The following is a 25,866-nucleotide window of genomic DNA, read 5'->3' on the forward strand; positions in this document are numbered from 1 at the left end:
TTGAAACTGTCAATTTTTTAATGATGTTAGATGACGTGGGTACATATGTAAAAACAAGAATGAAAAAAAGAATAAAATAATAAAATAAGTGTTTTATAAGGATATATATGTAAATATTAATTTTGAAAAGATATTTATGTAAAATTAGTTATTGAGAAAGATATTCATGTAATTGTTTTTTTTTAAATATTTGGCTACAATTAAAAGTAATTTTGGACTGTATTAAATTTTATGTATTTGCAGGAAGTTATTATTTTCAGAAAATAGCATGCTACCCGTCCACACCCCTCGCACGTCTGCGTCTTCTCAACTCCCCAATGAATCAGAACTCTCCTTTTCTTCAGATTAATCTCCTCCCAAAAGGATCAACTCCTCTAAAAATCAAGACCAGGTCGAGGATCATTCCCTCTGTATCGGTGGTGGCGGCATGGTGGTGGAACTGACCAGATTCCAAAGCCATCCTCCTTCCCGCCCTCTCGTGGCGATAAATTCTTCCCTCCGTCGTCTGAAACCTGCAGCTCCCAGCATGAAACCCTCGCCCCCATCCTCACCCGCTCGGATTGATTTCGATCCAGGTTCGTCTCCTTTTCTTCTCGTTTCCATGGATTTTGATCCATACCTAGGGCTTGATTTCATCTTTCTTTCATTCGATCATGCTCCGAAGCATCGTTGTTCTTTATCTGTTTGCTCTGATCTCAATTGTTTACCTAATTGCTTTCTTTTTTTGATTTGAAATTTGGTTTTTGGTTTGATTGCATTCCTACAGTTTCTAAATCAGTTGTTTCAATTCTGAGTCTTTGGTTTATTATGGTGATAGGGGAATTAAATTTCGATCTGAGGTGTTGACTATTGTTCTTGGGGTTGGTTAGATTGTGAATAGGCTTACATTGTATGTTTCAAATGATTTGCTTGTTTTGAGCTCAAGAATATCACAGGTCGTCCCTTGATTTGGCCATTTTTTAGCACCTGCATTTCTAGCCTTTGTGCTACCAAATTCAAGGAGGGATTTTCTATAAAAAAATTTGCATATTGCTCCATTACCAAGCCCCTGGCAAGAGAATGGTAAAGCATTTTGGATTTCCATGATTTGCTACAAGAGAAAATTTAAGATGTCTGGAGGATGCATAATAGCAAAAGAAATGTGAAGGCCAGGAGCTATAATGTTGGTTAACAAATGATGTGTTTTAGAACCTGATTCATTGCAATTATCAGCACCCTCTCTCCCTGAACTCCAATTTCTAACTGAACTTTGATATGCACCCTACAGGAAACATAGTATAGTAGGTTTAGGCTTGATGATTAAGGGAACATTAAGAGTTCATCATCAAGTGATAAGAGGTTTTATGGTGATAAGAGGTTTTATCTATTCTAAAACTTCAAACAGAGTGCCAATTCGGGTCAAATGGAGGCCATTCTAGACTTGGACCCTTCTAACTCATTTTCAACTCTCAAGTGCGACACATATATGGTTCATTCGCGTTTATTGAAATCAATTAAATGAAATAGAATCTTATTTTTCTCAATTTCCATTTACAATCTTTTCCTATGAAAGGAATCATGAATTTCTACAACCAAGAGTTAGATCTAGGAGATATAAGCTGATTTGGTTTTTCAAGGGCAAAGTATTAACACAAAAAACTTGTAAAACATCATACACTGATACATGTATAAACATATTGCGCAATACTCATAATGTGCATCATGGTTAGATTTCCAAATACTTTACTTGCAATATCATATAAAATGCTTGTGTTTGCATACCACAGTCCGTTGTCCTTGCACATCGAGCTACAAAGTTGAACAAGAGAATCACATGTAAAGCAACTGGTTAAATTTTGTAATCACAGTTTTTGTAGACTGAGACTTTGAGTAACCTTGCTTTGTTTTTGAATTTTGGTTCTGATATTTAGAATTTCTGCAACCTTGTTCCATATTTAAATGCATTAGCTTGCTATTTTCTCATTTCTTATCTTTTTCAACCTAATAAAAAGTTCTTGTATTGAGTAATAGTATGAACCATGTTTATGCTGATCATCTGCAAATACTTTTAGTTGTTCAATTTTCAATTTTCTATACCAATGTTAAATTTTGAAATATTTTGTTAGTCTTGAAAGTGACAAATGAGCATAATATATCCCAGATAGAAGGGACAAAGTGACAAAACAACAAAATGTAAAAGCAAAGCTATTGATGATAGTAATGAACAGGGGATTAGGAAGAAAGCAGTCTGGGATAGTAAAAGCTACACCATTTTTGTTAAGCATTATAAAGAACTTGTAAGGGTTGGATGTAGACTTGGTTCCCATTTTATAAAGGATGGGTGGAATTTGTTGGTGAAAAGGTTTAATGAAAAGGAATCCAATTGAAAAATTACTTGGATAATGTGAATAAGGAATGGCAAAGTTAGAATGCTTTAGTGGATAAAGAAACTGGGTTAGGTTGGGATCATGAAAAGCGAACTTTAAATGCTCCAGACGAATGGTGAGAATAGAAAATTGTGGTGTATATATATATAAATATATTTTGATACATATATTTAGCTATATTGCTTATGCTAATTAATATTTCTAATATCATGCAAAGGAAACAAGATTGGGCAAAAACAAGGACAAAGGGCTTGCATATTATTTTGACTTGGATTAATTGTACATGGACATTGTAGTCACTAGGAGGCTTTAAGCCAGAAGTCACTAGGAGTCCCACTTGGGCTATCAGAAAATGCTATAAGTGAGGAGGTTGAAGATAATGATAGGCATGAGGATACACCGGAATTAGAAAGTATGACTTCTGGCTTGGATAGTAGGGATACCTCATCAATGATCCCAACTCCTAAGAGAACAAGGGAGGCAAGAGAATTAGCTCCAATGGTAGCAAATGTGTATCAACAGCTTCCACTTTGAACAATATAATTAATTGGCTAGTCAATGTCATGGTGAGTCGTAGCACGACTACAACAGCTAGACATGATTCTTCTGGTTCTAGCATTCTAGATGTAAGAAACTTACTTTGGCACACTCTTGAGAATTGAGTATGGGAACAATCTCTTTTTGCTTGGGATCCAATTATTTTTGCACCTTGAATGTTGAAAGATATTTGTTGCCTTGGCTGACCTAATTGTATAACTTGCTTGGCTTATAGTATTTTATGAAAAAAAAGAACAACCATCCACCTACCAACCTAACCTCTTAGTTTTAGATTGTCTAATTTCTTGGCTTTATAGTACATACTTGACTATTCAAGACTTTGTTTGAATTGTTATTGGAACAAATTTATTATATTTGTTATATGATGAATATTATATTTTGACTAATTATTTGGCCAAATTTGAAAGTATTATTTTATGCTTGGATGATTTGAGCATCTTTATATTCTTGGACATAGGTTCTTATAATTTTATAGAATATGGATGCGGTGCTATATGATATTATGGTAGATGAATGATTATTTTCATATTTTTATAAGCATCTTAATAATTATAGTCGTGCAATTTTATATTTATGTTCTTTGGAAAATGTTGTTAATTAATCATGATTTTGACTTTCATTAAATGATGGTATAGATGGGAATGAATGGGTTGATTCTTTTCAACTAGAGGATGGTATTGAAGAGGAGAATAATGAAAGTCATATAGAGCTTGATGCATTTGTACTAGCTAATACAGCTGCATGTGTTAATAATTTTCTAAAATATGTTTACAAGGAGATGTATAGAGATTCTTTATATGTTGGTCATATGTGGGTTATGGATATCTTGCATAGACTTGGCAATAGATGCTACGAGCAATTTCGAATGAAGTCTTCAAAATCTTTGCAGTCTATTTAGGCACAATTATAGTTTGATGAGTACCAAAGAAACGAGTGTTGAAGAAATAATGACTATTTTTTGGCTGACCTCGGGCTATGGAGTTGTTAATAGATTTGTTCAAGAAGGATTTCAACATTTTGAGAAGACTATTAGCAGGCAATTTTACAGAGTTCTTCAAGCATCAAAGAAATTAAGCATTTGACATAATAAAGCCACCGCCAAATTATATTGATACCATTCCTGAATATATTCGACAAAGACCACAATTTTATCCATATTTTAAATTAAGGATTCAATATAATATCTTATTCTTATATACCTGAATTATATATTTTCTACATTTATTAGTATCTCTATTTGTTACATAATGCTTAAGATTTTATTGGTACTATTGATGGAACACATTGGTTCCTATGAATAAGCAAATGCCATATATATTATGGCAGTATTTAGGTTTGACATGTTTTTTACATGTGTACAGCTAGGTGGGAAGGCAACACTCATGATACACGTATATTCATTCAAGCTTTGTGAAAACTAAAATTAAGTTTCCTACACCAAGACACAACACTCAATGCTTGAGAAGACATGGATTTTCGTCGCTTTTTCTGAACTTGTCGCCTTTTTTACCTTCCTTAGGCTGATTATTCTCCTCAATCCCATGGCCTTCACGCTGGCTTTGCCGATGTCTTCAACTTTGAAGAGTTTCAGTTCCTTGTGGATACCCTCATTAAGACTTCCAATGTACTTAAAAATTACATGATCGTCGATGAAAATTCTGAGTGAGAGTGCCTGCTTGTAGAACTCGGTGGTGTAGTTATGAACAGATTGTTCATACTTTTGCTGTAGTTACTGCCATTTGATCCACCAATCCTTCTTTTGGTTGATTGGGTAGAACTCTTTTTTAATTAGGCTTTTGAATTTGCTCCATATTAGATTCGAAACATCGTTGTTCCTTATGTACAAATTCCACCAAGTAAGAGCATAGCTAAAAAGCTTGAGACGGGCGAAAGCTACTTTTGGACACTACAGTATTTATAAATAGTAAAGTATGCCTCTAACTGGGCTAACCAGTTATCTAGCTTTTCTGCATCAACAACTCCACATGTATAGGGATCTCGATTCGTGCCTCAACTTTAAATAATTGAAGAGAGATTTTTCATACCTGTAGTAGGTCATTCATCCTCATCCTCGCTGGATGGTTCTTTATCTCGAGCCGTAGGAGACAGCTTCGCAACAGGAGTTGCTGGTGTTTGTGTTGAAGGTATTGCCAATCTTGAGACGATCTCGGTGAGTTGGGCAATCTTTTTCTTTAGTTGTATGAGACATTTTTCATCTCACATCATCTATTGAGGAAGAACTAACAACCATACTCGCCTTTGCCCTTCGATATACTTAAAGCAAGGATATTCCTTCTCTTGATTGCTTGTATTGCTTATGCATCTAGACTATGAACATAAACCTCTGACAAATATAGAGGACCGGAGCTCTGATACCAGCTTGATCTGATCAGATCAAGTTGGACTTTTACTAGATAAGAGCATGGCTCTGATACTGACCTGATTCGATCAGAGAAAAACTTTAAATCCCAAGCAGCCCTCCCTTCCTGTATGCCTTCTACTCTTTTCTCTCAGCAAAGACAAGGTTGCTTCCATTGTAGGGAGCCCGATCACTTTCGAAGGGACTGCGGAAACAACCTTCTTTGCTTGCTTTGCAGGCGAATAGGCCATTCCTCTAGATCGTGCCAAGCTAACCAAAAACCTACAACCAGCAAAGGATTGATGTTCATCCCTGGCAGGCCGAAGAGCGTTGTTGTCTTCCTCTCCATGGAGAATAACTTCCTGCAATGATATGAAGAGCTAGCAATAGTAAGACTCATTTGAATGCATATCGTAAGAAGTGGGGTTCGGCCTCCAAAATCTCAACAGGTGAAGATGGACCTGAGAAGAGTTGTGCCAAATCACCTATTGGGACCCGGTGTCGTGTGGTTACAACACTTTTCTTGCATCATTTCCAATAAGGGCATGCCTTTTCTGTGCCCACTTGCAAGGTGAAAGAAGACATAACTTCTCCTTCACCATGCATCCTTGGTCTCAAATCTAGATTGGGAGGCTAGCTAGCCACCAAGAGGTCCTTTATTGATGATCAAGACAACGGTTCTGGCCAGCTTCATCATAACTCCAGCTCTCTTGAGATAGGAGACTCATCAGGCCAAGGAGATCAACCAAATCAAGCATGTTTTCCTGTTGATCTCCTTGGTGATGCTCCTTTACCGGAGATAGAAACAACTGCTTCGCATCGGCCATCCTTTAAAGATAAAGCCCTTGTTGAAGAGGAGCCTCCTTGTGTTTCTTCCTTGAAGGACCGGGAGAGTGCTCTTGGCCTGCAAATGTCGTGGAGCTGGACAAGCAGTCCAACCATCTCAATCTCCTTAAGAGCTTGCTTCAGCAAGCTATTGAGGCCTGACCCCTCTCTTTTATCCATCCCCTGATCATCCTCTCCTCTGATGCTGCAGGGGATGGCAGCAAACCCTCCTGAATCGGAGATCGAAGCCAGTCTGGTCGATCTCAACCTAGGGAACCAAACCAAGAATCGGGTTGTGGAGAATTCAAATTTCTTGGACAACATTGGGGGAAGAGGCATGGGGTCGATAGCCATTCCTAGAGAGAGAGAGAGTGCTGGGGCTATGCAAGAGAGCTTTCACTCTAGTAAAGGTGATCCAACCTTTTCCAATCTGAGAAAGACTTGTGGTCTCCTAAGTTCGGAGTCAATCTTAGCTTCTCCTTCTGACTTAGACTTGGCGCTGCTCTCCCTTGAAAAGCTGGAGATGCTGAATTTGAATCTTTACGAAAGTCTGTCCCCTTTAAAGTAGACGTTAGAAATTCAGGTGTCTTAGTACCGGATTCCTCACTCCTTTGTGGCTTAATGATCCATCCAAAGTCGCAAGAGTGGTCGCCGACTTCACCTCAACCTATGCTTGCAAGAACTATGAAAGATCCGATAAATGAAGTTGAGAATCTACCAAAATCTCCTCCGCCATCCACAAAAAGCCCTACCAAGTTGAAGGAGACCCTATTTGGAAGCCAGGTGGAAGCCATGATGCTGGGCCCTAAAGCCGGTGAATCCTTTGAGGAAAACTATGACTTCTCTGCATCCCAGGACTCTCAGACTATGGAACCCGTGCCCCACCTCTTTTGAAGCAAGACGGCCACCTTTAGCCGAGGCCATCAGAACCATCAAGTTGGCTACAGAAAAACTCTTCCCCCCTGATGAAATAAAAAGTCCTTCCCTTCTGTCTCGCTTCCGTCGGAGACTCCCATGCCATTGAGCCTAGTCCAGCACCAAATTTCTTTTGAATTGGGGAAAGGCACGTGGGTTCCTGTACTCGGAGGAGAATGCAAGGGAGATTGTGGACTCCATTTTGCTTCTTGAGAAGGCAAAGGCCGCTACTCTTGCCCAATGATCATCTTATTTCCCTTGTAGAAGTTTGAAGCTGAAGAGTATCCTATGTCTGTGAGTTGTTATTGTCTGTTGTTAACTGTTGTTCCTATCTTGTTCCTCTGTTTTTAAGCCCTATTGTTATGCAGTTGGTGTCCATTGTTTACAAAAGCCTAGGGCTGGCTATTTTGTTGTTTCTCCACTTGAATGTCGGGAAGGATTTGAGCTTTCCTGGTTTTGAAATAGAGCTGATTTTATGAGGCGCACCCTTCTGCTTCGGACTGAAACAATCTCTCTTGAAAATTTTCTTAGTGATTTTGCTTGGTTGGTAATTTTTCTTTGGACTGATTTAGTAGCTGGGCTCCATCATTATGCAGCTACTTACAGTTTCTGATGATCATTACATCTAGGAACATCCATGGTTCTGGAGCTCCTGCAAGCGATAAGAGATCTTATCCTCTCTTGAATTGTGAGGTCATTCTCATTTAAGAGACAAAGGTCGCTGACCCTTCTCAGAGGTTCCTTTGATCTATGAGGGAATCTAAAGTTGATGAATGGAGTTGTCTGAATGCGATTGGATAATCTAGTGGAATCATAATCAGCTGAAACTCTAGATTATTTCAGTTGTCAGATTGAAAACAAGGTCTTTCTCTGTTACTGTGGAACTCCATTGTACTCGGTTGAAGAAGAACCTTGTATTCACAGCGGTATACAGGCCTAATTAAAGATATCAAAGACCTTTATTCTTCGACTAATTGGTGGAGATCAGAAATGAATTTGCCTGTTCATGGTTAATCTGCAGAGATTTTAATATCACAAAATCATGCTCTAAAAGAAAGGGAACTGCTCAGTGCTTCAGAGATAATATTTCTTTCATGGATTTCATTTCTTCTCTCAGTCTTTTTGATCTTGACCTGAAAGGAAGAGAACTTACTTGGTCTAATGGGTGGGACCACCCCTCTCTTGCTAAATTGGACTATTTCTTGTCCTCCTAGGAATGGGAAGATATTTTTCCTGCTTCTTTTGAAAAAGCTCTTTCAAGTACAGCCTCAGATCACATTCCTATTGCAGTGGACTGCAATATCCGGTTTCATAAAGTTTAGAATCTTCAGATTCGAAAATTGGCGGATCAAGGAGCTGATTTGGAGAGTATGGATAGTTGGCAAAACATTAGAGGATCTCAGAACAAAGCTGCTGTGTGGGTAGAGAATTTGAGAAAGCTGAGGATGGCTCTCAAAAGTGTCTGTCTTCATTGAAGAGGATTTTGAATACAGAGCTAAAAGAAAATTTGCCCTCTGAGCTAGACACCAGAAGGATCTTGAAAGCTTCTCTACAAGAAATCTATGAAAAAGAAGAGGTGTATTGGCACCAATGCTCTAAAGTGAGCTGGCTTAAAGATGGAGATCGAAATACTACCTATCTTCACAAAGTTGCTTCTAGGAGAAAAAGACTAAACTTCACTTCTTCTATCTTGAAGGATGGTGCTGAAATCAACTGCCAAGAAAATATCTCTAGAACTCTTCATAATTTCTTCAAAGATCTCTTTGGTCATACTCTCTCCTTTGCTCTCAATGAACTGGAATATGCTCTATGATGATACCCCCTACGGCCTTAGCACCCCCAACGAAGAATTCAGATTGGAGGAAGTCAGGAAAGCACCTTTCTCTTTAGGAGGCTCGCAAGCTTTGGGACTAGACGGATTCACTTTTGCCTTCTTTTAGATATTCTGGGACTTATTGCAGGATGATCTGATGGCTATGCTTGAGGAGTTTCACAAAGGTACCCTTGACCTTAACAAATTGAAGTATGCTTATATCTCACTCATTCCTAAGAAGAGGGTCTTCTATCGCCAAGGGATTTCAGACCAATTAGTTTACTCAACAACCTTTACAAAATTATTTTTAAAGTCTTGGCTAACAGATTGGCTTGCTTCCTACCACTTATTATGGATGAATCACAATTGGCTTTCATTAAAGGGTGTTCCAATATAGAGAATTTTTTATCTACACGTGACATGGTTGCTTACTGTAGGAGGACAGGGCATAGCGGTATTCTCTGGAAGTTCGACTTTGAGAAGAATTTTGACAAGGTCAATTGGGAGTTTCTTGTTGAGACCCTCGTGCCAGATAGTTCCCTCTCAAGTGGATAGAATGGATACAGTCTCTTATTTCTTCAGCTTCCATTGTTGTTATGGTGAATGGGTCCTCTGCAAATAGATTAAAATGCAAACTAGGATTAAGACAAGGTGATCCACTATCCCCATCCCTCTTTATCTTGGTTACTGATGTCTTTGCAAGAATTTTGAAATAGGCAGGCGCTCTTGGTCACCTAGAAGGCATTGGCAACAACATCCACTTCTAGGGTATCAAGAGCCTTTATTTTGCCAATAACACCCTTCCATTTTGTGCAAGTAAGAGAGAAAGCATTCTGACAACAATGGCAATTCTTCTTGGTTTTGAGAGAGCTTCGGAACTCAAAATTGATATCCACAAGAGCATGATTCTCTACCTCAACATGAGTGAAACTGAAGCAGCAAATATGACCACTCTTATGAACCATAAGCAAGGAACCCTTCTGATGCGAACCCATAAGGATTAAATCCTTAGAACCCACGAACAAGATGGTATTTTAACTCCAAAAAAGCTAAAACTAGATTTGGATGATCTACTAGAACCCTTGAATATGATGAAACAAAGACCCAAAGTGCTGAAACGCCACAAGGTTGATCAATTCTTGATAAGTTTAGGTAGTTCAATGAAGAACATAAGAGAAAGCTTTTCTCAAATCTGAAATTCAGAACAAATTCATTGTTTTTCATTCTCTACATGACCTGAAATATAAATACTAGTTTTGGAACACCCCTCTAAGTATAGGAAACACAAAGCATTAATTAACTATCTTGGAACACCCCTCCAAGCATAGGAAACACAAAGCATCAATTAACTACCTTGGAACATCCCTCCAAGGATGGAAAAGACAAAGCAACTAATGAGAAGTTTCAAATGATGAAAAATGTTCATAAATTCGTGCACCCCATTAAATGAAGATAAAAACACCATGTTGAGCTCAAATTAATGAAGTCCAGGTTCAAATGAATCAGCCCATGTATGAAATTCAGCGAGACTTCTTCATTTATGGTAGATTTAGCCCAAGTGTCATCAATAGCTCCCATCTTCTACTTGAATGACATTGATGACTTCTTGTGAATTGCTCAAGCCCAGCTTTATATCTGTAGATCCACTCGAAGCTTGCCTAGCCCATATGTTTAGAACAAGCCCAATCAGAGCTTCTCTAAGTCTTTTAGCCTGGGACCTTGTAATAGGCCCACTTGGAATGTGCAAAGGATCACTTGATATATTTGACTTAGCTTGTTTCTTTTGATAAGTCGCATCACCTTCCCTTCACTTACCTCGGTCTACCTTTTCATGACAGGAAGCTACCGGAGCAACTTTGGATGCCTTTTCTAGATAAAGTTAGTGCATCTCTAACTTCCTGAAAAAGGAAAATTTCTATCATGGGTTGGAAGAGTTTCTCTGATTAATGCTATCCTGTCAACCTTACCTTCCTACTGTTTGTTGACTTTCAAACTTCCAAGATGAGTTCTACACAGGATTAACCAAATGAGAAAATCATTCCTACGGAAAGGAAAAGAGACTGTGAAGGGATTTCAATGCCCTATCAGTCAGGACAATGTATACAAAGCCAAAGAGGAAGGAGGACCTGGTATCAAAAATATCAAGAATATGAACAATGCACCACTAGCCAAGTGGGCTTGGAAACTCATTTCCAGATCGGATGTCTCATGGAGGAATTTGATAAATAGCTCTTATTATCACCAAAGAAGATTTAGTTTCAGAGTGAGGAAGAACCTAGTGAAGCTATCCCCTATTTGGAAGGACATATGCAAGTATTTAGATGCATTTTGGGACTGTACATTATTCAGACTGACAGATGGCGGGGACATCAAATCTTGGATCAGTATGATACCTCTTACCTTGCTTTTCAATGTCCTTTACTCCATGGCAACTAGAGAGAATGTATTAGTGGCATCCTCATGGAGATGGAGGAATCTTCAGTGGATTGTTAGATTAAGGGGCCCGCTTTCTTTCCAACAAATGGAATAATTGCAGAAGTTATATGATCTCCTTTCCTCCGACCCACCAGAATTGCTGATATGTTGGTGTGGAAGCTTAGCAGCAATGGATCTTTTTGATGGATTCTTTCTACAAGTTCATTAGCAACGGCGATCTTCTTTGCTGTACCCCAAGGTCATTTGGAAAGCAGCAGTACCTGAAAAGATTAAGTTTTCTATTACTGATCTTGAAAAACAAACTTCACACGGGGGAGGCGCTTGCTAGAAAAGGAGGCGCGATAAGTACAGGTTGTCCTTTTTATGGTTGCAATAGGGAAACAGTGTCACACCTCTTCCTTTAATACCTCTTCTCCAAAAGCATTTGGACCACCTCTAAAACTTGTCTTTATATTAGAGGATGGCCCGCCAATCTACATGCACTTTGGACTTCTTGGAGGAAGAAGTAATCTCGGCTTATTTTGTGCACATCCTGGGATCAACTTGTGATTGCATGATTTTGACGCATATGGCAAGAAAGAAACGGAGGGATCTTTCTTCATGGACAGTGCTATATCTTCTCCATTCTCCAGAAAACACTCCCCACTTTCAAGCTTTGGGGTCATCTCAGGTTCGAAATCGGAAGAAGGATATTGCAAATTATTGGAAAGCTTATATTCATTGGCAACCACTCACTTATTTGCTATTCTTCCATCTTAAACGGGCCCTTTGTACATTCCTTGTCTAATTCCCCTCACCCCTTTTTCTTGTACATACTTCTTCCTATCTTAATAAATTTGGGGGAGGCGACTTGCCTCCTCCTAATTCTATCAAAATACTTGATGGGCGTGAGTAACTATAATCTCTAACCTGGAATCCTCTCTTTGGAACAAAATATGGAATATAAATATTTTGTTTAAGCATGATGATGGAGTTCCTAGTGATTTCTAGAGAAAATGAGTCAAAAAAAGATGTAGCATACACAAATTCAGTAGATGGGTCATAATTTTGCACAGGAGGGTGAAAATTTCGCAAGTGAATCATATCTGGGCTCATTTGATGAAGGAATAACATCCCTAGTACTGATCATATGTAGAAATGGCGTGAGGAATATGTTCATGAGAGTCGTATCTGATTATGCTTCAAAGAGTGGACTTGATTCCAGATTTTCTATATCAACATTAAGAGATTTTTATCAATTTACTGGCACTTTTTAAAAACTATATGATAGGATGGTGCACCTTCTGAAAATTATATAATTGGATAGATGGAGTATTCCTCTATAAACAACAATTTTTGGACATTTGCCTTGGATTTTTTAGGGCTACCTCTGTTAATTTCGCTACAATCGCATTGCATTGCGTGAGTCGCAGAACATCCTTATCATGGGTCATAAAAAACTGCATATATAGGACCACTTGATAATAAGTGACAGAGAGACAGCAGACATATCATGGGTCATGAAAAATCGTCTATGTAGGACCACTTGATAATGAGTGGTGGAGAAATTGGAGAAATTTTCACTTTACACGTTACTCTCGCGCATAACCGGAAGCATTAAATATTCACCACTCATATTTGAACAACTTGCCTGATGACCTCATCTGCCAATCCCAGTCCAAAATTGGGCATATTTGGCAAAAAAATATGCCCGATTATAAAATAGGTTAGAGCCTGAAAAAATTTAAAATTAGTCCGGTTGATAATTATATCCATTTAATATATATTCAATATATTAATTACATTAACAAATTATATATTATAGTAGTAAATTTTTGTGTTATATGTTAATGAATATATTAATATTAGATTTGTTGAGCCTGATATTGAATTTTCAGGATTCTTGATATGGCAAATTATGCTCATGTTTGAGTTATATGAAAAATAAAATGCTGTTTTGACTTAAAAAAAAAAAAAAAAAGAAGCTTTTAGGGTTGGGATAAAGTCAGACCAGGCTGGGGCATAACCACGAACTTAATTGTCCAAGTCTGATGCGGCCTGACGTTTGATCAGCTCTAGACTGGAGATTCCAGTAGGATTTGTTACACCGCTTGAGACACGTGCCAGATACCTCGGGTCATTGCATATCCTTTCTTCTCACCGTCAGATGTAGAAAAAAAGTCCAGCTTTACGTCATTGCTGACCCCACGAGATCATTCAAGGAGACGCGAAACTCCTTCAACGCCATAACTGTCATACGAAAAGATCGAATCCCGATGCGATCTTTCTCGACCGCACGCTCATCACTCACCTGTCACCTTCCCAGCGGACGCTTCCTCATCCATAACCAGAATTTTTCACCCGGCGATTCCGAACCCCACGTCGCATGTTCCCGAACAAACCAGATAATAATGTGGGCCCACACAAGTGAACGGATGTACTGCTCCTGGACTGATGGAAATCGGACGGTCCAGATCTGGCGGCATCCGGTTCCCAGGTTATAATACTCCAGTATCGCCAAAAGAAGAAGGCCGGCTACTGGTATCGCGTGCTCGTCGTCCGTGCGGAGAAAGAAGAAGAGAAGAAGAGGAGAAGGGGAAGCGGAGATGGGAGGGTCGGTAGGGGTCAGACCTCTGCCGTTTACTTTCGCGGCGCACGTGCTGGCGGCGGCGGCGGCAGTGATGGTGCTCGTGTGGAACATCCATTTCCGGGGAGGGCTCGCCTTCGAGTCCAGCAACAAAAACCTCATCTTTAATGTACGTTGTCTTTGATTTGTCTTTTCTTTGCTTGCTTGCGTTCTATCTAGGTTTTTTAAGTATTCCATGAGAGAAAATTACCGGGGAGGGCTGTCCCAAACAGTGTTTCATGTAGTTGTAAATTGGTGGTGCGACGTATTCGTGTAGTTTCTCTCGTTGTTTTGATTCGGGGTTTCATGTATTGCGATTGTTTGTTTATTTGTTAAGCAGGGAAAGTGGTAAAAGAAATTTGCAATTTTGTCTGCTGGTCGCAGGTGCTTATTTCTGGAGGGAGTTGTGGTGTTTGTTTTTGTCTGTATTACTTGATTGGAGATAATTGATGCTCTCTAGTCTTTGTTTACTTTATGGGCGTTTATGTTATTTTGCATATTTTCTGTAATTTTTTATGCTTTTATAAGTACTTTTAGACAATGCTGTATGGGCATGGATGGACCTCCGGTGAGTAGCTGAATTCCAAGGCCAATTGAATTAATTTTCCTTTCTTAGAAGAGTATAATTATGGCATATACACCGAACATGACAGTATGAATGTTGTTGCTAAGGATATGCTTGCTCTGTTTTTCAACTCAAAATAGCTTTGTTAAATAAGTTTGATATTCAAAGAACTTATTCTTTGTCCATTGACAAGTTTTGCTCTATTTTCCTTTGTTTTCCCCATCCATCCTCTTGGTTTTCGGCTTAGAAAGTCCTTTTAAATAAGTTTGATATTCAAAGAACTTATTCTGTGTCCAAAGACAAGTTTTTCTCTGTTTTCCTTTTCTTGTTTTCCCATCCTTTCTGTTTTCAGCTTAAAAAGTCCTTTTAAATAAGTTTTCTACCTAAAGAATATTGATCATATTAAATGGCCCATGCGTTTTGCTTGGTGGGTTCTGACCAACAGTCTATCTCGAGTTCATATTTACGGTCCTCACACTAGGTTGACACCTAGTCTCACCAAAAAATTGTTGATTGGAAGGCGAGAACGAAATGGGATCCCTTGTGTGGAGATGGGATCCCTCGAGAATTCAATTAGAGAGAAGTTTACCCTCTTTAATCGGTTAGTAGGCATGTTCATCTTGCAAAAAGCCTCATAATAATACATCCATTGAGCTTTCATTATCTAATAAAATATGTTTTACATCACAATTAGCAATAGTTAAGGAAACTACAACAATATCATCATGTAGAGTCTGTACTACTTCTATGTTAGCATCTAGAAAAGAAATGACCTCGTCTGTTTTCTTCCTCTTCGGATTCGAGCTTCCTACTTGGAAAGAGTGCACACAATTCCTTCATGCAGATGAGCTCGTTCCACCTACCGCTGGACCACCTGAGATAATTTTGATGATGCCCGCAGTAGACCAGTTGTTAGTGTCCTACTCAGAAGAAGGTAGCTCCCGTCTAGTATTGCTCCAGTCTTACGGCTTGTCGATGAAACGTCCAAGGTACTGTCGCTAGATGAGGGCCTCGATCTTGTTCTTGAGTTGCTGGCAATCTTCGATATCATAACCGAAATCTCGATGGAATTTGCAGAATTTTCTCTAATCCTTCTTGGCAGCTTCCTTCATCTTTAGGGGTCACGTAACATAATCTCGATTTTCGATCTCCATCAGGATCTACATTTGAGGGTTATTAAGAGGGGTGTATCTCTCAAACTATCGAGGCGGGCCTTTCGATCGATGGGAACCTCGATTACCCATCCTTTGCTTCTTCCTACACTTAGTTTTGTTCTCCAGAGCCTACTTATTTTTCTTCTTCCTGGACTTGTTCTCGTCCGACTCTCGCCAAGCTATCATAGCTTCTTCTGCATTTTTATACTTTTCAGCTTAGGCAAGAAGTTCCGAACGGCTTCTCAGAAACTTCTTAAGGGCAAAGAGGAACGGAGAGGTCTTTAGCTTGTGCTTCAATGCGGACACCACGACCGAATGATCCAGATCGCTCATTTCCAAAGTTGCCACATTAAAGCAGTGTAGTCACGAAGAGACTCTCTATCCTGTTGCTTGATGGTTAACAAGTACTTCAATTCTTTTTTGTACCGATGGCTGCTGACGAAGTGCATCATGAATAATTGGCCGAACTATTAAAAGGAATGAATCGAGTTCGGTCGTAGCCCGGTGTACCACAATCGAGCTAAAGGCTTGATAAAGCACTATGTTGGTGGCTTCCTAGAGTATTATGAGGGCTCTAAAATTTTTTAGAACGTCCAGGAGATCAGTAGTCCTATCATATATCTCTAGCTGGAGTATCTTGAACCAAGGAGAAAGGGGTTCCTCCATGGTTTTTGCAAGCATGGAGGGGCAGTTGTGAAATCAACTTTGTCCTCGAGCTTGGCATTGCAACCTCTTAAGGCCTCAAGACATCGATCCATCTTCTCAAATCTATGGTCGAGGTCGACCTTCCTCCTGGAGATCCTCTTCGAATGATGGTGGGATGAATGCCCTCACATCGATTCCTTTTGAGACTACACTTGGGGATTGACGCCATCCCCCTCACCTTGTACTCCATGGGTGAGAATAGCGAACGTCGGGCTTATCCTGGACCTCGAGGATGGGAATGACATTCGGCTGCACTGGTCCTGATCTCTCGGTGTAGAGTAGGCAGTGATGGTTGCTGCGACTTCGGTTGTTGCTGCTGTTTGGTAGCCATCTGCTGTAGGTTTTGGACGGCGGCAGTAAGCATCTGGATCTGCTACATAAGTAGATGGAATTGCTTAGCGGTGATCGATGGGTGGCTCTTGCTGGAGAGGAGCCCTCTGGGGGCTCTATAGAGAGCCATCGAACTCCATGGTTGCGTCCTGTTGGGAGGCTGTAGTTGCCACTTGAGTTTTTGTTTTCATGGTTGTAGGTCATCCACTTGATCCACCAAACCTCTAGAGATGGGATTAGGACCCTTCTTTTAGCGTCTATTTGTTGCTGGAAATTGGTCTGACTCGGGCACCGAGTTGGTAGTGGTTGCTGGAGTTCTCGGTTTGTTTGTTGTCTGGATCGAAGAGATCGAATAGGATTGCTGCACACCTCCGTGTCGATGCTCTGGTGGAGTTGGATGGCGGAGCATCTTTGGGCGGTAATCCAATGCCTAGCTCCGACTTGAAACATCAGAAAATAAAGAAGTCTACCCATCGAAGCATGTCCGGCGGGGACCCTTCGATGCCTACGTCAGATATAACTCTTAGTGAACAGACGGAAGCCTAAAAGGAGCAGAGAGAGCACGAGAGAGTCAAAAGAGAGCTTACTTAGAGAACTTTCGGGAATGCAATATATAGAGATGAGGGCTGGACCCAATCGCCGTGTAGTTTTAGGGAGATATGCTGGTCGATAAGGCAACAAAGCTGCGCTAGTGTTTCTTGATAGTGGGATTTACTTGGATACCATGTCTGTTAGGAAACAACCAGTGATATGGTTGAGTTGTTGCCATCTATGAAGAGAGTTTGAGCTGCAGAGGACTCTCCATGCGCCCTTTGGGTGAAACATGGGGCAAGCTTTGAATGGTCAGCTAGCGGCTAGGTGGCAAATTTTCATTGATCAGTTCGCTTTGTCAGCACAGGTCCATTCCAAGATATATCAGATGGTATTAGGAAACTTCATTCCAACTACAATTATCATCTTCTCCATATAGTGTGCAGTTCTATGATGTTGATTGGAATTTGTTTCTTCCATTTTCTGTAGAACTATGGTGTTGTTTTATTTGTCAGACCAAACTGATTTAATAAAACAAGGAAATATGGAATATTTTCTTATTGCTTAAAGATTGATCATTGGCTTTTGTTATATTTTTATCTTTGCAGGTTCATCCAGTTCTTATGATAATTGGCTTCATTATCATGGGAAGTGAAGGTAAGCAAGCTTAAAATATATCAGTCATTAGCCTTTAGTTTAGTTTGAATACGTTTTGCAATGGATGAATCTCTTCTGTTTTTTTTTCAAACTGATTTGCAGCTATAATGAGTTATAAATCTTTTCCTTGGAGTCGTGAAGTAAATAAAATGGTTCATCTGATTCTTCATGCGATTGCACTGGTGCTTGGAGCTTTTGGAATATATTTTGCTTTCAAGAATCACAATGAAAGTGGAATTGCTAATTTGTACAGCTTGCATTCCTGGGTTGGGCTTGGTACAATATGCTTATATGGCATTCAGGTAAATTACAATAACCTACATTTTAGTCCTGTGACAAAATATTTTAAATTATTATGCATATTAGATTTGAATCCAGATGAGAATACTGGTGGTGCATTTGTAAGACATGGACTCCTACTTCATTAGCACATGAATCTATGATACGCAGATGCTGCGAACTGCATGCTCAATATCTATCAGATCGCAATTATGGTTTTTGATATGGCTAGGATATTTTAGTTAGATACTTATCCTATGCATCCTCTTTTTATTAAAATTAAGAAAAAGGCTCCATACATTTAGGATACTTATTGAATGTTTTGGTGTGACATGGATGGCTGCTGTTTTCTTCCTTTTGGATGAATGTGATGAATATTACAGATTATTAGTATTAGAGCTTGCAATGCTGATGTGATTATATGGAATATGGACTATGGTTGATGGATTTGAATGATGAATATATATGGAGTATGGTCATGGACCTTGTTGATGCTGCTGTGTTGAGTATCAACTATGTTATGGTGATGAGCCATTATGGTATCTGAAACTTTCTGCATTATATAAAACATTAATTTATTATTGTCATATCCTAATTGTATCATATCCATTTTTTCCAAAATTTTTCATATTGGTGTAGCTGTATTGTGCATGATTTCAAGTGCTGGCTCTGCTGGTCGACACATTGTGTGCCAAGCTAGTACTGGCACCTAGCATTGGTCGGCACAGCAACCACCTAACTCTTTTAATATTTTTAATTAAAAAAAGTTTTTTTAAGCACATCATGGAGCTGAGCATGGCATGGCACATACCATGTTTGAGGGTATCTCGCCTGTTCGCTGGCATTGATACTTAAAACCTTGGTATTCTTTTGTTTCCTTGTCCCTATCCTGTAACATAGTCACGCTCCATAGACATGGGTTTATGATTACAACTAGAATAAATAGAAACCTTGCTTATAATAAGTACCAGTAGCAGTGTGAAATAGCAAGACAAGCGGCAGAGATCATATTGATAGAAGTGGCAACTATTGCTGATATTGCTGTGCTTCTTGCTGTAAAATAATGTTCAAACTGGCGACACTTATACCAGCATGACTCACGAGAGGCATTTTAAGCAACACAAACAGCAGGTGTCCTGGTGCTCCTCATGTATTGTGTTCATCCTATCTTATCGTCATAACATGTATAACTATATATTTTCATCAAAACATCGTTGTCTATTAGTACTCACTACTAGTATAATTTTCATTTCTTGACAACACATAAATTTTAATGCTCCTAGAGCAGTTTGGAGTTTTGGTTATTAAGTCAAGGAGGGTGTTGTAAAATTAAAAACAGAACTTGAACTTTCACATGTAGAAGACTGAAATTTTTGATACCTGTAGTAAAGAATATGAAGAACTGTCTTGGCTGTTTTTGATTATTAGCTTTGACGGCCGAGAAGGCTCAAATAAAAGAGGGTTAGATTAAATCCATTGAGCGGTATAAACTGAGGGGTGACCTGGAACTATAGATGGCAGCTTTGAAAAGATGGAACTGACGCAAGATAGGACAGGCTCTGATACTAAGCGGACGTAGGATAGGAGGAGGAAGAGGAAGAATAAGAGGAAAAAGAAGAGAGGAAGGAGGAGAAGGTAGAGAGAGAGGGCACCTCAATATTTTGTATTCTCAAATCTCAATAATATAAATTATATTCTCAATTAACATAGTAAAGGGTATCCTAATAAGAATTTGTATAAAAATAAAATACCAGAGTCCTCATAAACTTCTAGTTCTAAAGTTTACGTAAAAATAAAATTCTCTAATTTTCAAATGAAATTAATTTTTCTAATTTCGATTTTTGCATCTAATAGAAGTGCGTGTAGATTTCTTGTTAGACGGTCCCTCCGTCATACTTCCTCGGTTGGAAAAAATTTGACTCTTGAGAGTTTTAAGTGCAAGTACCACTTGAAAAGTTCAAAATCCAAGGAGTGAAACTCATCCTCTATAATCCAAGAAGTATCGAATAAATTATAGCCTTTTCATTGGACAAGATAGTAATAGAAGCTATCAAGGTCCGCCGTAACGGTACCGGTCGGCGTACCGGTGGCCGGCCGGACCGGTACGGTATCGGTCCGGTCCGGTACGTACCGGCCGGTACGCGGTGGTTTCAAAAACCACAGCGCGCGGCGCTGTGGTTCTAAAAAAAAAACGTACCGGTGCGAACCGGCCGGTTCGCACCGGTACGAGGCCGGTACCGGCCGGTACGGGCCCGTACCGGCCGGTTCAGATAAAAAATCGGGAAATACCGGTTTTTTTGTCGTTCCAGTACCGGTCTAGGACCGGACCGGTACGGCATTCCATGGAAGCCATCATTGGAAGAATTAACAATCTCATCATCCAAAACAGCTTCAATCTTTTCTCTCCTCTGAGCAAAATGTGGTGCCTTAGGAAGTACCTCCAAGAACCCTAGATAGCAAAGCAAGAAGCTCAAAGGTGCCTCAGTAGGTAATAAATTCTCCATATTGAAAATAGGACTAATATTCAAATGATTGGGCAAGTAAATATGCATTAGGTTCAAGTATTTTAATATGGAACATAGGGCAATGGCTCGAGCTTGTTTTTTGAAGGAATTAGACACGTTCTGAATGAACGCGAACCATAACATTATCTTCTATATTAAATTCCTCAGTCCTATGATGAACATCAATAGCAAATTTGTAATCAAATTTTGCGCTTAAATTTATGGTTGAAGATATAGATACTCTTTCTAACTGGAACCCAAGGCAGTGGCTTATTCTTAAGTCTAGACTCTCTATGTGAGGCTTCGGCGGGATCAAGATGATATTCTTGCTCTTAACATATAGGTGTTCTCCCTACCATGGTTAGTCACATCTAAGTCATTAAGGCCCTAGGCATCTTAACAAATATATGCTACATCAATAGGTAACACATCATGGAACACCTCATTTTCATAATTTTTCATTTTAATAGGCACTAGACATCTCTTAGTTATAGGCAAGGTTGTCTTAACCTAGGCTACCTTAAAAAGCTTAGGGTGTGGCTCTACCTCAAGGTTGAATTTAGCTATAGCAACCATAGAAACCAGATTCATGGAACTTCCCCCATCAATGACCAACTTACCAGATCTCTCATTGCATCTAATGAAGGGGTGAAAGATACTAGTATGCTTTCTGGTATCACTATCCGCAATAGTGGGCGTCACAACATTACAATGGTGGTCCTCTACCTCTAAATATCTTACGGGATCCACTTCCTAGTCCTCAACCTCTTGTAGATTATTAGACTTTTGCTCAAAAGCTAAAGCTTGCTAAGGATGTATAGTCTTGTAACCTCTATTATAATAGTGATCACACTGCACTAAAGAACCACTAGGACGGGGATCACCTATGGAGCCAATAGGATAAGTAACAGATCGAGGTTCCCTATTTCTAGCAATACTATCCCTAGAAGCTATTTAAGAAGCAACCCTAGACTAGGTAGCAGATCTCGATGAGGAAATAGGTATAGACTGATGAACCTATGCTGAGGAGGAGTCTTAAGATACTTCTCTATAGTGATTGTCTTTTGATAGGCCTCCTCTAAAGAATTTAAAAGCATATAACTCTATTTTCTTCTTTATATCTTCCCTAAACCCATTGATAAACCTCCTAATTGCATGAAATGGATCTTCCTGTATTCTGGTCCTAAGCATAAGCTCATCAAATCTTTCCATATATTTGGACATAATTGAGGTTTGCCTATGGTTTAGAAGCTGATCAAACAATTGATTCCTATAGTAGGAAGGTAAATATTTCTCCATTAACTTCTATCTCATGACTTGCCTATTGGGTGATAAGTGGTTCATCTAGACGTTGAAGGTTTTGTTATACACTCTTCCAACATTTTTTAGCAACTCCTACCAACTTCATCTTAGTAAAACAAACTCTCTCTATTAGTCATATCAACCAATGAAAATAATCCTCAAGCTCATCAAACTAATCTAGCAAGGTGTCAAGGTCTAGTTTACCATCATAAGATCACATATCTACCTTAACCAACCTACTAATGCCATCAATGCCCTCCTGGTTATATATATGAGATAGAGGGAAATGCCTATTAACCTATTAGGATATCTAGCACACTGATCAACTGGCCTATGATAGACTCCTCCTGGACAGTCATGGACTGGCTGCCTATGGTCCTGTCTTTGCGGATGCCTAGGGATCTTCTGTTCTTCTATAAAATCATACTCCTTATTTACATCCTCATCAAACCTAGACTCTATATTATAATGAGGATCACTAGGTAAGACTCTAGTAGCATGTCTAGGGGCAAAACTCTTCCAATCAGTAGCTGCTACTAATCCGGAAGTGTGGAGGTTACCCTGGACTGACCTAACTGAATGAGGGGATCCATCGTATTGCATAACAGACTCGTCTACCTCTAGACCTCTTAGTGCTTGAGCTACCTGCTAACTTAATTGCTCATATTGTTGACTCATTCGCTCAAATTCTGGTCTAGAGAGTTCATAAAGGCTTGAGGGTCAACTTATAGTGTACAAGTGGAGGGAACAACATTTGTGGTAGTTTTGTCCATTGTGGATGCATAGTCACTCTACTTGTTCTTGGTCATAGTGTGATGTACTCAAATGTAGGGCAATGAAAGTATATAGAGATAGACTAAAAGTTGCAATAAGTATAAATCATAAACCACGACGATGAACACACACAAGACTAGTATGTTTAATGCAAATGATATGCCAAACTCCAGAAACTAGGGTAGATGCAATAAATTAGAAAGTTGGATGCAAAAAGGGTTAGGCGCAACGAACCAGATTATAGGGTTTTCTTTTGTGGAAGAAAAGAGATTAAATTAAACCCAGAACTAAAGCAATTTACTAATCACTGAATCAAATAAATATCAATCAAGTTTTCAAAGGGAAAGTTCTTACCTCACAAATAGCACTTTAAATCACTACTTCAATTTATAGCAAAGAAAACTATTATAAAGGTAGAATTTGCAGAAATAGACACCAAAATCGAAATCGACACATCAAAATTAGCTAGGGATAAGCTTCTAGAAAATTCTGCAGCTGCTGACATAGTGCTAAGTGGATGCTGGTGTGGCACTGAGTGCTGACATGGTGTTGAGTGGATGCTGACGTAGTACCACTAGCAGGAAATTGACATAGCACTGACTGGATCCTGATCTAATTGGTAACGATGGGTCTAATTAGGGCCAAAACGGCCTGGATCGGATTATATCTGAGCTTCCTTCAGGTTGTCATATCAAAAGAGAAATCTCTCATATCATCACCCTCTACTGAGGAGTGTGTCGGTAGCCTTCGGAATAAGTCCTACGCATACCTACTGGCGAATAGTTCAGTGAGTGGGTTCGGGTAAGACTCTACTTATTGATCTACCTATTTATTCCTCCCCCAGAGAAGATAAAGCTACTGAATCCACATGTCGGATCAAGTTGAAACGGGTTGGATCTGATGGGTTTGAACCTGAATTGTGAGGCTTCAAGTCCAAATCCCTAATCATGGGGATGCGGTGCCCGAGCAGGTGGTGGTGAAATTATGTGAGGATGGTAGTGGAGGCCTCTCAGCGGTGGAGATTGAGCTAGGAATAGCAATTAGCCTAGGACAGTGACGACTTGAAACAGTGAAAGGGAGACCTTCAAAGCTTCTAGCCACGACAACGATAGCCAAAGTAGAGGCATAAGGAGACGGTGACATTGCATGGAGTCGATGTTCTCATGGGAAGCCAGTGGGAGGTAGCAAAAGGCATGGTTCTCAGTGTACAAGCTCAAGTAGGTGATGGAGATGGGTTCGAGGGATAATAAGCCGGTTCCAACAGATAAGGCGACATGTTCGGGTGTCTGATTGGTGTGGGAGTCCGGTATGGTTGTGAGTGAGAGAAGACTCGCGCAAAAGGGCAGCAGGCCACCAGTGGCTATGATGGAGGTGGGAGCAATAAAAGATTATGGAAGAGATCGAGCTCCATTTTTTTTCTCTTTTTCTTTCCTTTCCCTTTTCTTCTTTTTTTTCTCTCTTGTTTTTTCCCTTTATTTTCTTTATTTTTTCTCCCTTTTTCTTCCCCTTTTTTCTTCCTTTTTTGTTTTATTTCCAATGTCGTTGTGGTGCGGTGTGGATGGTGGATCTCGGGAGGGTGGTTTGAGAGGTTGCTAGGGCTGGCATTGATGGAGAGACAAGGATGCGGTAGTGGTGGTGGGTTAGGAATGGCTCTGAAATCAAATTGACGTAGGATAGAATAAGCTCTGATACCAAAGTGATGTAGGATAGGAAGAGGAGAAGAAGAGGAAAGAAAAGAGTGGAAGAAGGTAGAGAGTGAGAGCAACTCAATGTTCTATATTCTCAAATCTCAATAATGCAAACTATATTCTTAATTAACACAACAATAGATTTATATAGACAACCAAAAATTCTACTAACTGTCCACATAGAAATAAAATACTAAAATTCTCATAAAATTCTAGCCCAATAGTCCATATAAATATATATATATATATATATATATATATATATATATATATATTTAATTTTTAAATAAAATATATTTTTTAAATTTCAATATCTGCATCTAGCAGAAGTGCACCTAGACATCTTATTATATGGTCCTCCATCAAGAACTTAAAGGAAAATTTAAATAAATTGGTGAAGACGTAATATTTTGAATAAGACAAGTGAAAAATGTAGAATTTCATCATGCTATTGGAATAGCACAAGTATTTTTGGAGCCATAACTATAGATCAGCAGTCAAGGGCATAGAATTTTTATTTCTTTTTTTTTTTTTTGCACGAAAAGGAGCAGCGTAGTTGCATCAGTAAATAATTTTCCACAGACACATGCATATTGTCATGGTATTTTTGTTGTTTCTCCTAATGCACTCTATTCATGAAGCTTTGCTGCACCTATATCTGGCATTCATTTCGGCTTTCTTTTTTTCCAGTGGATTTTTGGGTTTGTCACATATTTCTTTCCTGGTGCTCAGCCAAGTGTCAGACGTAATGTTCTTCCTTTGCATGTATTTTTTGGGCTCTTTGTCTACATTTTGGCCATAGCCAATGCAGAATTAGGCTTTCTGGAGAAGCTGACTTTCCTAGAGAGCACAGGTCTTCCCAAGTATGGTCCAGAAGCCTTTCTGGTAAATTTTACAGCTCTTGTTGTGATATTGTTGGGAGTCACTGTTGTGATATCTGCTGCTACTCCTGCCCACACTGAAGATTCCCTTAGTTATTCTGCAATATAAGAAAATCTGTATATATTACCAGTTCTCCTATAACCATTATTCTGTGGTATTGAAATGTCATCACTTCTCTGCACATATACTTTATAGTCTGCGTATCTTGCTGTACTAGTCTTTTATGGCACCCTCTTAAGTATTTTCTGGTTGAACGGTTTTTTGAAAGAGGGATTTGTATAGGCTCTTTTATATGTATAAAGTTTCTATCCTGCTGAGAATAACAAATATCTAACTAAATGATTTGCTGGTGCAATCTGTGTTGTCTTCTGTCAGTTATATTTTTCTTCGAATTGACCTTTATTTGGGAAATGCTTGCATACTTGGCTCATAAGTACAATATTTTGAGCATTGCAACTTCTTTTCTAGCGGTATTAGTATTTATGACTGCATGCTATACCATGTAAGTTTCTTGGTTGTGGAAATTTATTTTTCTTTTGCTCCCACACTAATTTGATTTTTCAGATAAAAATTTAATGAGTTATGGAAGACTTCTTTAATGGATATGGCTTAAAAATC

General features: G+C 39.2%; 1 protein-coding gene and 2 long non-coding RNA genes across 3 annotated transcripts; 2 read left to right on the forward strand and 1 right to left on the reverse strand.

Annotated features, from left to right (window-relative positions):
* The first annotated feature begins 254 nt into the window (after positions 1–254).
* On the forward strand, positions 255–12,078 carry LOC113462935. The gene is made up of 3 exons (XR_003386292.2): positions 255–575; positions 7,653–9,487; positions 10,675–12,078. It is a non-coding gene; the product is annotated as an uncharacterized LOC113462935 (long non-coding RNA).
* Positions 12,079–13,728: 1,650 nt separating this feature from the next.
* Positions 13,729–25,603, forward strand: LOC103710299 (ascorbate-specific transmembrane electron transporter 2-like). The gene is made up of 4 exons (XM_008795966.3): positions 13,729–14,007; positions 17,771–17,819; positions 17,922–18,121; positions 25,057–25,603. The coding sequence occupies exons 1-4, from the start codon at positions 13,858–13,860 to the stop codon at positions 25,354–25,356; spliced, it is 699 nt and encodes a 232-aa protein (XP_008794188.1). The 5' UTR covers positions 13,729–13,857; the 3' UTR covers positions 25,357–25,603.
* LOC113462934 lies at positions 20,711–25,060 on the reverse strand. Its single transcript, XR_003386290.2, has 2 exons — positions 23,538–25,060; positions 20,711–23,345 (listed from the first exon to the last, which is right to left on the reverse strand). It is a non-coding gene; the product is annotated as an uncharacterized LOC113462934 (long non-coding RNA).
* Positions 25,604–25,866: the final 263 nt, after the last annotated feature.

This window comes from Phoenix dactylifera, chromosome 5, assembly GCF_009389715.1.
Source record: "Phoenix dactylifera cultivar Barhee BC4 chromosome 5, palm_55x_up_171113_PBpolish2nd_filt_p, whole genome shotgun sequence".
Taxonomy (NCBI): Eukaryota; Viridiplantae; Streptophyta; class Magnoliopsida; order Arecales; family Arecaceae; genus Phoenix; species Phoenix dactylifera.

Coding starts and splice junctions, on each gene's coding strand:
- LOC103710299 (XM_008795966.3), top strand. CDS start 13,858: ATGGGAGGGTCGGTAGGGGTCAGACCTCTGCCGTTTACTTTCGCGGCG. Junction 14,008..17,770: donor ACAAAAACCTCATCTTTAAT/GTACGTTGTCTT, acceptor TTATCTTTGCAG/GTTCATCCAGTTCTTATGAT. Junction 18,122..25,056: donor TATGCTTATATGGCATTCAG/GTAAATTACAAT, acceptor CTTTTTTTCCAG/TGGATTTTTGGGTTTGTCAC.